This window comes from Dicentrarchus labrax, unplaced genomic scaffold (genome assembly GCF_905237075.1).
Source record: "Dicentrarchus labrax unplaced genomic scaffold, dlabrax2021, whole genome shotgun sequence".
Taxonomy (NCBI): Eukaryota; Metazoa; Chordata; class Actinopteri; family Moronidae; genus Dicentrarchus; species Dicentrarchus labrax.
The window spans coordinates 11,142,729-11,157,248 of record NW_026136721.1 but is presented as its reverse complement, the minus strand read 5'-3'; the positions used below and the strand labels follow the sequence as shown (position 1 = coordinate 11,157,248).

General features: G+C 41.2%; 1 protein-coding gene across 2 annotated transcripts; it reads right to left on the bottom strand.

The window, feature by feature from the left end:
- Positions 1–9,821: 9,821 nt before the first annotated feature.
- On the bottom strand, positions 9,822–14,191 carry crybb1l2 (crystallin, beta B1, like 2). 2 transcript variants are annotated; one of them, XM_051384037.1, is made up of 7 exons: positions 14,131–14,191; positions 13,546–13,635; positions 12,830–12,924; positions 12,256–12,374; positions 11,389–11,521; positions 11,139–11,281; positions 9,822–10,572 (listed from the first exon to the last, which is right to left on the bottom strand). In XM_051384037.1, exons 1-7 carry the CDS (start codon positions 14,174–14,176, stop codon positions 10,401–10,403), a joined length of 798 nt encoding a protein of 265 aa, XP_051239997.1. In that variant the 5' UTR covers positions 14,177–14,191; the 3' UTR covers positions 9,822–10,400. The 2 variants fall into 2 exon arrangements, with proteins under 2 accessions (XP_051239997.1, XP_051239996.1); XM_051384036.1 differs by lacking the exon at positions 14,131–14,191 and having other exon boundaries at positions 13,546–13,732.
- Between the last annotated feature and the right edge of the window lie 329 nt (positions 14,192–14,520).

Here is a 14,520-nt window from a genome sequence, read left to right as displayed (position 1 = left end):
CACACACACACACACACACACACACACACACACATAAAATACTAACCTCAATAGGTGAGGAGCAGGTAATGTATGTTGAGTCAAATACAGACAGACGTCAGTGATGTGACGCACAGAGACCAAGACAAATCCTCAACTGTAGGGAGGTCGTAATACTATGTGGGGAAACAGGACATTTCATCAAGTCTCGATAAATTCAATTCATATAGTCACATGCACTCTTGTAACAAATTTGCACGGTTGAAAAGGTGAAATAATTTCATATTTGATGTGCAGGAGATAAATAAGAGTTGAATCAAGTTTCTGCAGGCTTTGAATGATTCTCAGTAATCCATCTATGTTTTCTTCAGCATCAGGAAATGTTGATAACCTTCATTTTATTCTGGGGATAAAGTCATTTTTCCTGTCTATATGTAGTCTATTTCTTATAGTTTAAATATTTTAGCTGAGAAGTGCTAAAAACACAGAACAGTGTGGCATGTTACACATTACTCATTTCTTTACTAATAAAACAACAGCAAAAGTAATTAATTAGTTTACTCATTAGTTTTATTTCAGCACTCAGCCCAGTTCTGTTAAACTGGCTTAAACAACTTTCCATCCTCCACACACACACACACACACACACACACACACACACACACACACACACACACACACACACACACACACACACACACACACACACACACACACACACACATTAATCCCCGAAGGGAAATTGGGTCGTCATAGCAGCCAGGTACATTTAAATACAATAAAAATACAACAGAATAAAATACTATACAATAGAATAAAATGCAGATAAGGTGCAAGGAACAATATGAATAGTTCCAGTATTGTGGAGTGGAGTGTTAGGGTGCAAAAGGTGACTAGATTTAGTCCAGTTCTGTGATTGTGGCTCTAACAGAGGAAGATGAGTTATGCAGTCTTATGACAGTGGGGAGGAACGATTTTCTGTATCGTTCCTTAGAGCCGCATGGTTGAATGAGTCTGTTGCTGAAGCTGCTCTTTAGCCTGTCCAGTATTTTGTGAAGGGGGTGGGGTGTCCATGATTGCCAGCAGTTTTGACAGCATCCTCTCCTCCACCACCTCCTCCAGGGTGACAAACTTAGAGCCAACAGCAGACTCTGCCTGCTTAATGAGTTTATTCAGTCTGTTGGCGTCCTTTGCCTTGATGCCCACACCCCAGGACACCGCAGCAATGAAGATGGTGCTCGCCACAACAGACTGATAAAACATCTGCAACATCCTGTGGCAGACATTAAAGGACCTGAGCCTCCTCAGGAAGTAAAGCCGGCTCAGGCCCTTCTTGTAAATGGCCTCTGTGTTAGTGGACCAGTCCAGTTTGTTGTCCAGTGTGACACCAAAGTACTTGTATGCCGACACCATATCCACATCTGTCCCACCGATGCTGACAAGTTAGCTTTGTATCTTAATTTGTATGCAAACTAAGTATGTATTTTATGTATCATGGCTACACACAATGATTATGTAATCATGGCCATAGCTGTGCTATGACTGTTGTCTTTGTTGTATTTGTCTTATTTGTCCACTGCACAAATTAAGTTCCTGAAAGTGTAGTAGTTTGAATTGAATTGCATTGTATTCATTACGTGTAGAAAAAGAGAAAACACAACATTTTGGTTTGTCAGTTGGCGGGGTTTTGACTATCAACAGGTAACCTAACATTATGTGGAAAAACCTACGTGGAAACCAAGTGAAAAAAGCCGGTGAATCAATAACTGTAACATTGCGAATGAAAACAAAACCTATTTATGACAACATACGTCATGATGTACTTGAAGCATGTGACTCAAGCATCCATTGAAGCTCCTGCTCCATGGAGAGATAAAAAATTAGCAGCATTATGAAAAAAACACAGCAATGAGGAGATCTAACCTTCATCAAATTAATACATGAAACAAGCATAGGCTATGTCATATTTCAATCAGGTTTTTTATCAATGCATACTAAGAAATACATTACCACCCAATACTGCTCAACAGATACTTCGCAGCAATTTTAACAGTTTCCCCACATAAACTTTACATGCCAAGGATACATTTTATTCTTTTGTTTACATTAACATATTTTAAAGGCACAGAACATAAGTACGAGATACAACACTTATGTTTTGGCATGTTACACCTACAGTAAGAGTGCAGGTAGAAGTGCTGCCACCTCCAAATGCGGCAGCTGCCAAAGACTGTAGACACACAGCAGCAACTTGCAAGTTCTTCAGCTTTTGTCTATGACAGCACTGTCATCTGAAAACTCAACCCCAACCTTGTACATTACCCAGGCTGCCAAATATAAATACAGGCATCCGTATTCAAGCTGTGAGACAGCATACGCCAGAGGCTGGTACCTTTACTGAGGAAACAACAAACTCCACAGCTTCAAACTCTGAAGTTAAGCTTTAAGAAAACTAGTTTAAACACGAGGAAGGTTGGATTACCAACGAGGCAAACTACGCGGCCCCTGAATTGATGATGAGATTTCCTGTGTGTCTACTGGTTTGTGTTAATTTAACAAATTGGCAAACAGCATGGCAATGATCTTGAAGTCAGTGGTTCTGCTGTATTATCTGATCTTGTGGTCCTGTATTGAAGGCCTCCTTGTGTCAAAATATAGCTTCAGTACCATCATTATGTCAAAGTTGTGCCTACATGTTGCATACTATAATTTAATTTGTGTTTAATCAAACGCACACAGCAATATTCCAGCACAGAAAAGCTGTGCACATTGCACAAAAAGTGTTGTTTGTATGAAGTGTTGTCTGATCATGTCTAAAGGCAAAAGTGTGTGAAGCTGTTCCCAACAGCCACATTCACATGCAGGGTGAAGGTGACCAGGTGGCCAATCAGATTTGTGAAGAGAACTACATGACAAGCAGACACACACTTTTCCAGGATTCAAATCTCAGATGATTATTGTGGGCACTGGCCATTATCTTCTATCACTCAGGATTCAGACACTCTCATTAGGATCTGTGTCAGCCACTGACACTAAGCATTCAGTCCCTCTGACGCCTCAGTGGCACCACATTCACAGGTGATAGACCGGTGAATAACTACATGAACAAACATCTATTAATGGATGGATGTATTACTTTTCCTGCAGGCTGATGCTTCTAAGGCCAGTCCTCCCTCGTCTCCCCTCCATATCCTCACCCCTAGTCATCAGTCCCCCTCTCCTCTCTCCTTGCATCCGTCTGTTCCCCTTTCATCTTTTATTTTTAACCCTCAGGCATGCCTCATACGTGACGCAGATGGGCACGTTATACGGACACAGTAAACTGAAGAGGGAAAGGGCTGCAGACAGAGACAGTGTCTGATATGAGGAAAACAGGCAGACTCAGGGGGTCTTGTTATAGGAGGGAGAAAGATTGAGCTGGGGGAGGAGATAGGTGGTAAGGCAGACAGAGAGAGAAACAGAAATGTTATTATCCATAATTTTATAAAACTCGGCGCAAAACAGGTAGCCTTCCTAAAACCTGTCACCTGTCGTGCAACGCCGAAATACCCGCCAGCAACATCTTTATCCCCTGCTGTGGTGTAAACCGTGTCAAAAAACTAAAAAACATAATCAGCGTTGTATTATTCCCACTTCTTCCCTCTCCCTCGCTACCCCATCTATCTTCCTGAAAGCTCAGCACACCCACTCATTTGTCTGAGCAGAAAGAAGAGGAGTTACATATCAATCTTACATCACTCAACAGTCAGCCCGAGACTTTTCATAGAGGCACTGAATGAGAATCAACACTGAATGACGCACACCAACTGTCAGGTTGAAGTGTTTGTGCGCTTGTGTGTGTTTCCATATGTGTGTGCGTGCAAATATGTGCAAATGAATTTGTGCATAGTTAAGTTATGTGGCTGCAGAACAGATCTAGACAGAAAGTAGATATGATACAGCACAGAGGAAAGACAAAGTTTTTCCTCCATATGGTCCGACACCTTCCCCTCTTCCTTTCAATTTATAGTAATGAGTTAATATTACTCATAATTGGACAATGAGACTAAAATTGTGAGTCCACTCCTACTCAACATACGTGTGCAAGCTGTTTCCAAATTAATATATGACAATCCCTGTACGTAACAATGGCAGCATCCTAATCACTGCCAGTTATAATGATTAATAAGGATTCATGTAGGACTATATTATTCAAATATCAGGGTAAATTTAGTACTGATGACACACTCGATTGCTGGCAAAAGATTGGTGACTTTGATAGCATTACAGAGAATCATCTGCTTGATGATTTTATATTATCTGTCCGTATCAGACTAAACTCATTAAGCTTGCTGGGAAACTGTTACAGTGCAGTTGGTGGGAAGCAAGATGATGACTTCAGAGTAAATACGGAGGACAAAAGGTGACTAATAACTAAGAAATCAATCAAACATAAGTACACAAAATGGTCAAATAAACAATTCAAACAAATTGTAAAGAAAAAAAACCTGACAAATAAATCCAAAACACAATTAAATCAAATGGACCAATAAATGAATAAAATGCAATGCAACAATGCAAAATAAATGTGTACATGTGGAATTATTTCCTGTCATATTATGTTTCATTGTCATCTTTGGTTTAAATTTTTCCTCAGCTGAATATCTGTATTTCATTTAGCATTTGATTTTCCAAATGGGTGTGGCTTGATCAGTTGTATAGGTTTGGTCTCAGGAAAAGAAGGGGGACACAGTGAGATAAAATTGATGAAAGTGGTTATTCAGCTTTCCATAACATCAATCGAAATTGCTTTATTATAAATACTCTCTCTCTCTCTCTCTCTCTCTCTCTCTCTCTCTCTCTCTCTCTCTCTCTCCTGCTTTCCTATCTTCAAATGTCCTATCCAATAAAGGCAAAAATAAAATATATCTAAAAGAAAAAGCTATTGTTTACCATAGAGGAGCATGAGGAGTTCCGCCTAGGCTTCTCCCACCAATCAGAGGTTTAGGGCAGCTTGTATGTAGCCTGGGAGGAAAGATCCAGGGCATAAAACTGACTGTTGTTGCCGCTTATCGCTGTGAGCACACATGATAAATACATGAGGCTTGAATGACTGTAACAACATTTTCAACTCAGCTCAATGCTTAACTAATATATGTACACAAAGAGTGGTTTTCTTGACTAATTCAAACTTAAATTGTAAAACTCCCAACCATTACACCTGATTGATTTTTTAATTTGTTTGATGATTGATGATTTTTTTTCCATTTTGTTTTTATTTCACTTTTGCTCAGTCAAGTTTGCTCCTCCATGAAGCAGCTCTCATGATTCAATTCCACTTGATGACAGCTTAATTTTTTTTTTTCCAATATGCAACATATGAGGGTGTAATCTTGTTTAAGGAAATTACACTGAATGTTAGATATGAGAAATAATACATGTATGGATTTTTTTGTTTCTTTATTTGTTTCTTTATTAATTTACTTTTACTGAATTCACATTTTTTTTATTTATTTGATTATTGAAGAGGTTTGGTCCTCCATAAAGCAGCTCTCAGGAGACTCAGACGGGACTGTAGCGCCGATGATCCTTTTAAATTCCAATTAAACTACAGGCTTCCATTGTGATTCAGCTGTGCATCCTCTCCTCTACAGAGATTGAAAATCAAAGTCTTCAACCCTCGAGGCTGGTACCTGAGTAACCTTACCCCCCAGGGACGAGCAGGATAAGTTGACAAAGAAAGTGTGAGCACGCACTTCATTATCTTTAACAGGTTATGAGTCTTTATCGGCTGTGGTGAATTACCTCCTGCCTAAGCAGCCAGGCAGCTGGATAGAGCTGCTAAATCACCAGATGGAGTGAGAAGTGTAACGCTGGAATTGGAAAAGAGAAGGTGAAGATCGGATGGACATGCATGTGTGTGTGAGGGTGTGTGTTTTCATCCCTCTCACTCACTCTCTACCCATTATTTAGTAGTGTTGTACCTAGAGGAGTCATTAAGCTCTTATAAGCTATCCCATAATGCCCTGCTGCTGAAACAGTCCCAATTCACAGAATGACATCAGAAGCAGGGCTGGAAATAAGTGTAGAGCGCCTGTATGCGTGTGTATATGTGTGTATGAGTGTGCCAGCTTGTGCTCGGGTCTACTCGCATATGAGCGTCCATATGTGTGTGTGTGTGTGTGTGTGTGTGTGTGTGTGTGTGTGTGTGTGTGTGTGTGTGTGTGTGTTAACTTGTGTGTATTTGCATGTGTGTGTGCGTGCGTGTCAGTCTGACGTCAATACTCCTCCAATCCATATTTAACTACATAGTGAGGAAGGCTCATAGCACCTTGTAGGTGTCTTATCTCAATGTATTTATAGACTGAACTAAACTGGGTGCCTGTGTGACAGGTGAAGTGTGCCTTTCCTTCTCTAGTCTGAAGGGAGGAGGAGGGCCAGGCTGAATTGAGGGAGTTTATTTCTGGAGTAGGACTACATGGGAATGTGTTCTAATTGAATTTGGTTTTTTTGATTCAGAAGTATTTCAGAGAGGAGGGACGAAAAAATAATGAGGGATGCGCTGAAATGGGTGCATCATCACATGTTAAAATAAACCTCTAAAACCTTTTGCCCCGGTTACAAGAGCAACTATAACAAAGTAGCTTGGATTTTTTTATTAAATTTTTTTCAAACTAACGTGACGTCATGAAGAGATGTTCCCTGTGCATCTATAATTTAATTTAACAGCACAAAAAAGAGTAAGTAGTCTAAAACACAAACAACTCAGAAACATCAGGGGTGAATGCAATGAGGCCAGAAGTTATGTGTCTTTAAGTGTCATAATGTTTTTTTCTCAGCTCAAACACCTCTTCCCATTGGTTTTGCTATTTCTGTTGCTCACTCCACCCACGTCTGTGTGGTGACGACTGCCTGCTACAGCTGTATCCACTCTATCTGGGAAGTCTCCTTTTATTGTACAATATTCATTCATGTAATAACTGAGAATTTCAATTTGTTCTCGTAATTGAATGACCCACGCCTGCCAATCAATTAGCCGCCCCAGGAGAAAAACACAGGAGGTGGACCCACATCTGAATCTTCATGTCCCTCGTCATGGCAGCAAGGATTCATTTATTGATACTATAATTATAGGCGTTATATATATATAAAATATTATTTTATTATCATTATTTCTGTTTGGTTTCACCAGTTACTTTAAATTCTACTGTACCCATAAGCCTCTGCTGCTGGAAGAAACCAGCCAGAATGACAGGCACCTATTTCAAATTCAGAGGGCTTCGTCTTTGCAACTGGGACAAAAACACTGCATCAGTGTTGAATTCTTCCAACACTAACCCAGAATCCAAGAGTGAATTGATCTAAAATGCAAAATCTATCAATTATTAACAGGAGTCTACAAAACATAAACTCAAGCTTCAACTTGCCATTAGAGGCGCAGGCAACATCATTTTAAGTTAGTAGTTGTAGTCATCTTACCTCATATTTTTCATGTATACAGACCTTCACCTTTCACTTTTCAACCAGTAAGTCTGATTATTATCTTATATCTTATTATAATTTTCATATTTTTCACAGTCAATTTAGTCAGGAAAGCTTAATTATCATGCTCCAGCTGTGCCTGTGCAGAAAATGATCTACAGGTTTGTTTACAGAACCCTGAAAACCAAAAATATCTTCCCCCTCTGATGCTCCATTGGCTAACACTGCTCTGTTTGCCTTCAAAATGTTATGACCTTAAAGATAAAAATGGAGCTGCCAGTAATTACACTTACATAATCAGGAGTTTAGTGAGGTGATACAAGGACAAAATATTTATACAAAGATGTTTCATGCATTAGCACTTGCCATTGGGATACTGCTTTTTAAAGAATAACTGTGTATGAACTTTAACCCCCTTTGCTGAGCTGACACACATTTGAAACAGTTGGAATAAACATTGTTATTGTGTTGCATTAGATAATTTCTTGTTGGAGTGTGTACATCTTTGGTTGTATTGAAATAGAAAGTGTATAGATTGGTCAGCAGGTTGGTGAGGCAGAACAAAAAGCAAATAAAAGGACATAGTGAATCGTATTTATGCATCATGAATGATTGAATGATACTCTAATGCAGTTTAATGAAATTTGCCTCATTGTATTTGTATGGTTTGAAGCACTGACGTCACACCGTGGATACACCACACCACACAGAGAGAATGTGCAGATTACGTCGTGAATGATGTAGATTCGTATTTTTGAATATTTGATAAGCCTTGGGGAAGAAGCAAGCACTGCATAATTGATTTTATATTATAAAAAGAAAGTCTAAACGCTAAAATGTGGTAAAGTCCATTTCTGTGCTGACGTGTACAGACCACACCGGACATCAATATTCTCTTTGAGAAAGTAAATAATGCATGAAATTGTTCATCATAGAAAGACAGTTTCAGAGAGAGTGCAGTGGTAGAGGAGTGCTTTCTTCTTTTACACATCAATGATGTTGGTTCAAATTATTTTCCATCAGTGCAAATCAAATATCAGCCTCTGCAGCAGGCATTATGTTGAGTGATCACACTGTGAGTGGACTGGGGATAGAAATGGCAAATTACCTCAAGGCGTGCTCTAACAATAACAAATCCAGAGAGCCGGTCGATTGAAAGTTATTTGAAGTCTGTGAAGTAAGTCAATAAAAGTGTGTGTTTGTGTCTTAGAGAGATAACAAAAGGTTTCTGACAGGAAATCGAACTCCTTTACATTTTTCTATAATAACACAAATGAACTGAGCAATTCCAGTTTAGAGTCAGAGTGACAAGACACTGAAACCATAACTGCTAATATGAGCATTGATGGATTGCTAAACCCAGCAATTGTAGCTGTTATTAAAGTCCCAAGAACTGTGCCTGTTATGAAATTGGAAAGTTTCTCTGTGCTCAGTGGGGCCTATGAGCATGATTTGTGACATTGCAAATAGTTTGGAAGTCAGTCCTGGTCCAGTATGCAACTTGTACAGTGTGATGTAGAAACCTGAAGCCACTGAGAATGGACTTTACAGTAAGGTAGGAGACACCTTGTGTCCAGCAGGAAAACTTAAAATTGATTAAATTTGCTTCAAATTTTTCTTCCTTGCCAACAGCTAGGTCAAAAATCTGGGATGTGTTAGCAGCTAATGTAGCGTTGAGCTACCCCCAAATTTACCCCAAAAACTTAAAAATTTTCACTTGGGTACCACCCCCAAAATTTTTTTGTTAAAAGAAATAAATTTAAAATTTCTGACACTAGGGGGCAGCAGATACATGCCATAAACACACCAATGACATATTATCTCCTTTTAAGTTTAGAATACGAACTGGTTAGCAAAAAGGTGCCTATTTAGTATTTACACATCCATAAGATACAGAGCCACATTAGCATTCATTTGGAGTTGTATTGCTGGCCATCTGGGTCCTATATTGAAACTCCTTTAGTTCTGATTTTGCTCCTCAAGGAAATATCTGGCTCTTAAGCTGTTACTTTGTTCACTAGCTAGATGCCATTATTTTGTATTTGTTTTTTGGTCCTGGGCAGGTCGTGCACAGTTGGTTTATCAGAGCTTTTTTTTTGGTGTAAATGGCGGGTGATGATTCTATTGGTTTGTCACTGTGAGCAACTTTTGTAATACAAAACACATATTGATTGTAGCAGCTTTAAGTTCAGGATCCTTTTTCAACCAAAAGCTCACATTTAGAGAGCAAAATAATGTGCAGGGTGGTGGGGGCTGTTTGGGTAGGTAGGAAGAGGTTATGTGTCTATGCCCAGGGGTCCATTGTTTCATAATCAGTCCATGCATTTGGGAGATATATATCACAACCATATCTGTTAAATAAGACGTCATTGAAAGTGGAACAGGGTGTGAGATACTTTATTGGGGTTTAGGGTTGATGTGACTGCAGGATCTGAGCTCAGAGAATTGACCACCACTTCCTTTGCTGTTTTCCTCTGTCTCAGTTCCCCCCACCACACAAACACACACAAATCCACACTGGTACTGCCGTCATTCAGGCTCTAATGGGCTGAGTGAGGGCTGACGTTGGTGTTATGTGGAAGAGAAGTTTGAGGGGGAGAGAGGCGGGGAGGGGAGGAGAGAGAGGAAAGTGGGGAGAAGGGAGCTGACAAACAGAGACGGTGCGAAAGGGAGAACAAAAATTGTTTATTATCAGATATTGTCTGTGTAATTATCTCCTCCTTCCCTTTGAATAACTTTTCATTGGTCGCTAGATTACAACTAAAAATAACAACCTACTGTATTCCCTTCATGCTGCACTCAAACCACTAAGAGACTTTGGGACAGAGGAGGAAATATTACATCCTCTCCCTCCTCCTCTCCTTCTTCGCTCTCACTCCCTCGCCTCCTACGCCATCTCTGTGCCCGCCCTCCAACTCCAGCTCTCCTCTGATCCCTCTCTTCCTCGCCCTCGCTGGGTTTCACTTGGAGGACATGGTGTAGCAGCCGTGTGGGTGCCACTGCATGTCACGGATGCGCCTCATGGACTGCATCTGGGGGCAGCGGGCACCATACTCATTGAAATGCCTGTATTCGCCCTTCTCCAGCAGGTACTGGCTGCCACGGTAGCCGGGGAACTGGTAGCCCACCCAGCTGGGGAGACGGGGGAAGAGCAGAGGGGGAGGAAATTTACATTTACATACACCAAAGTGGGCATGTATTGCAAGGTTGTAGCAGTACAGAAAGTGATGGGTGGGTAGGAACATGATTGATCAGAAAAAACTGATTCAAGAACACAAGGTTGAAAGATGAGTAACAGACATAAAATGTGAGAGAAAGATGCTAGAAACACAGATGGAGACAAATCAGGGAGGATAAACATCTAATAAAGACATCGATCTGTTTGTCATGCTGTCAGGTAACAAAACCACTGTGCAGCCTGCCTCCCAGCTGTTTCTTTCAGGCAGCGAGGAGCAGTACAAATGAAGTAATCACAGCATTTCAAAAACAGCCTCTGTTTCCTGCCACACCTCTGACACAGACACTGAGCTGCTGACGTCTGTTGGCTCAATTTAATGTACAGACATGACAGTGCTATAGTGCTATTAATCTTCTCATCTAAGTCTTGGCTAGAGAACGAATACGTGTATTTCCCACAAACTGCAAGCAACTCTTTCATAAAAGATGAGAAAGTGCTAGTAATGTGTCGCCATACTCACGTTCCACAGCTGACCATGATGCTGCCAACTCTGTCGGTGAAACCGTAGGAGAACAGGCTGGGGACATCATCGTCCATGATCTCCATCTTACGACCCTTGAACTCTCCAACCTCATACAGGCAGATCTTGTGCTTCTCGGGGTCCTAAAAGTTGGCGGAGAAAGTGGTTGAAATGAGAAGAAAAGCCGAGCAAACTAGGTGTATGGATACAAGCTGCCAAAGTCAGGAGAGTATTTTGTTGACGGGTTTACCATGCGGACGGGCCTGAAGGACAGCAGGTAGTCATTCTTCTGGCAGTTGCTCCAGGAGTCCCAGCGGGGGTACTCGCCCTTCTCCAGGATGAACATCTCACCACAGAAGTTCATCTGCTCCCAGCCCACGAAGCTGGGGAGGGGAGGAAAGGTCACGAGGACGAGAGGGGAGAGAGGTGATGAGCTTTAAGCGTGATGTACGGTTGTTGTATTGCCTTCTAAGGGAGCACTGATTTTATGCATGAAGATAAATTTAGTCATCATGAAGAGCACTACTCAGCTTCCGAAAACAAAAGTTGTACGAGCTTTCCAAAGTTTGAGAAACAAGCCTGATGACGCTGTCAGTGTAAGTCAGGAAATCTCAGCCTCTGCTGCTCCGATTTTGAGTATGGGGACATCCAGTGATTTAGTGTTGCACAGTGGCAATACAAAATCACTGGGTGTCCCCTTTAGGTGCTGTATAATGGACATGCTTTGAGGAATAATTTTTCTGTTCTATTTGCTCTTACTTTTGAAAAAAACATTCTCCTCATCTCCTTCTTTTTATTTTCTTCGATTATATTATTGCTCCACATCGTTCACGTGATCATTTATTCCAGTCACTGCTGTTTGTTGCTATGTTATGTTACTAGTTTAGACACTGAAGTTCAATCTACTGCTGCACTCTCTGCAAATCACTCGGGATAAAAGCATTATCCAAATGCCCAAAATGTGAAGTGTGAAATGTCACATAATGGTGGGGTACAATTCTGAAATCACCGGCTCTGCGCTCAGAGGAGTGTGGGTGCTGGGTACATTATAGGCACTTGCATGTGTGTGTGGGTGGGTGTGTGCGTGCGTGCAGCTGTACATGCACAAGCTACTTACGGGCCACAGTCGACGCGCAGGGAGCGCACCCTATCCATTCCCATGTCACACACATTCATACACTCGGCGTTGATCTCAATACAGCGGCCCTGGAAGTTCTCCTGGTCATACACACACATCTGGATATTTGGGGTAAAGGAGAGAGAAAGAGAATGGGAGTGAGAGAGGAGGTCACAGAGGTGGTTTCAAAGTCAAGGGTAACATCTGTGGAAAGTCAAAATACGAGGGAAAGACTGTGGTAGAAGATTGTAAGTGGCCAAACAAGAGAGAGGCAGAGTAAAATGATGTTGCTGTGTTGTTATGATTATCCCCAGTGACTTAACGCACACTAGCCTCACATGGTATTTTTGGGCCAGTTGTAGTAGTTGACCGCCCACTCACTGAGCTGTAACCAGCAGGTTGTGATAATAAACATCAGCTCAGAAGGTAAACTGTTACAGAGGCCAGCTGCTTCACACAGTGTAATAAAACACTGTATGATATATTTGCAGATGTGTGATCATCTGGTGTGTGTGGTGTGGTGTGTGTGTGTGTGTGTGTGTGTGTGTGTGTGTGTGTGTGTGTGTGACTGTACCTTGTAGGACATCATGCCCATCTCAGACATCTTGTTCTGAGCCGCCTTCCCATCAGTCTGGGAAGCAGACTTGGATTTATCTCCAGACATGATGACTGAGAAGAGAAGAAAAGATGCTTTGAATCGCTGTTTATCAGCTGTCTTTTACTGTCCTATTAAGAGACTGTTTGAAAAGGATTGGGGTGAGGGGGGTAAACATTAAACAACTTTTTTTTTAAAGCAAATCCCTCTATAGTTACACACAAATTACTATCTTGTCAATATTTTGCATCAAAACCCATCAACATTACCTAAGTCCTCGGTACAAAACAAAATGAAGTAAATATTACTTACAGGCGTTCATTCTTTGCAAATCACCAAAACAAACATTTTTAAATTTAAACATATTAACTTTTTTTTTTTTTTGGTAGCCTGAAATCTTTTTGAGGTTTGAACCTGAAATTAAAAACAGAACACTCTGGCAATTTAAGTGCTGTATTTGTGGAACCAACCTGACTAGATTCAAGCATTATATTTAGCACAGTTTATACTGACATAAACAGGCCACGGTGCATTTATTGTCCACTATTATTGATTTGCGCGAAAGACACATATCTTGAGCTCAAACTATGATAACATTTTCTTATTTTTAGGTATTACATCAGGTTATTCTTGCTCTCTACCTCCCGCCTTTCTTTTCTTTTCTCGTTCTGTAAGATGTTTGTCCACTGTCTTACCTGTGGCAGTGTGTGCGTAAAGGAGTAGACTCGGGGGTGAGACTGGTGGTCTGTGTGAGAGTGCGGCAGGCCCCTCGACGCTTTTATATGCTGGCGCCCAGAGAGAGGGGATTATAGACACAGAAACAAACTCGCTGAGCTCACAGCCCCCACAGAATAGAAATACCCCCATCATCAAAGAGAGAGAGAGAGGCAGAGAGAGAGAGAGAGAGAGAGGGACAGAGGGTCAAAAAGAGAGGCAGTGAAATATAGGTTGAAACAAGAGACAAACTGACAATCAATGTATATTTGGCCTCAGGGGAGGCAAATTAACATAATAACTTGATGTTGACATAAATTAAGGATCTAACAAGAGAGTGCAGTCAGTTTAAAGTGAGACTTTTACTTGTACATGTTACATGCAAAGTCTTTTTCTAAGGCCATAGCCCCAATAAGAGATTCATAATATTAATACCCAGGCTGACCAGGCTCACATTTAACGGCCTGTCACAGAATTCTTCGCTCCCATTCCCTCCACTGCTGTAATCAAGAGGCACTGGGACAAATAATAACAGGAAAAAGCAATAAGCTGTAAGAAGCAATAACCTGGCTGTTCCACCTCTGGGCGAACAAAGTGGTTCAGAGTGTGCATGGACAATAATCTGAATCTCCCTCCTCACAGTGGGAGTCGGAGAAAGCTATTAAATTAAAGCCCTTCGTCTTTTTCCTTGTGTGGGAGGGTGAAATATTGTTGTGGGCGTTGGCTGCAAGAGGGAAGTCTGTGAGATGCGAAAAGTGCTCACGAGGGAACAAGCAAACTGGTCGATTGTGGCTGCGCAGGCCCGGTCACGTGTCCTGATAAGGACAGGAAGGGCCGCAGCTGTTCACCAGATGAGGTGAAACTGATCATATCGTGGATTCAGTGGCCGGCCTCATAGAAATCCTGCAGATTTGAATATCCTCAAATGCTCACACCAGTGAATGGTCACATGGAGC

Bases quoted from the DNA above. Each gene is read 5' to 3' on its own strand.
- crybb1l2 (XM_051384036.1), bottom strand. From the start codon at position 13,720: ATGATGGGGGTATTTCTATTCTGTGGGGGCTGTGAGCTCAGCGAGTTT. The intron at 12,925-13,545 runs GTAAGACAGTGG...TTCTCTTCTCAG, and splicing joins TTACGCACACACTGCCACAG to TCATCATGTCTGGAGATAAA. The intron at 11,282-11,388 runs GTAAACCCGTCA...GCCAACTTTTAG, and splicing joins CCTTCAGGCCCGTCCGCATG to GACCCCGAGAAGCACAAGAT.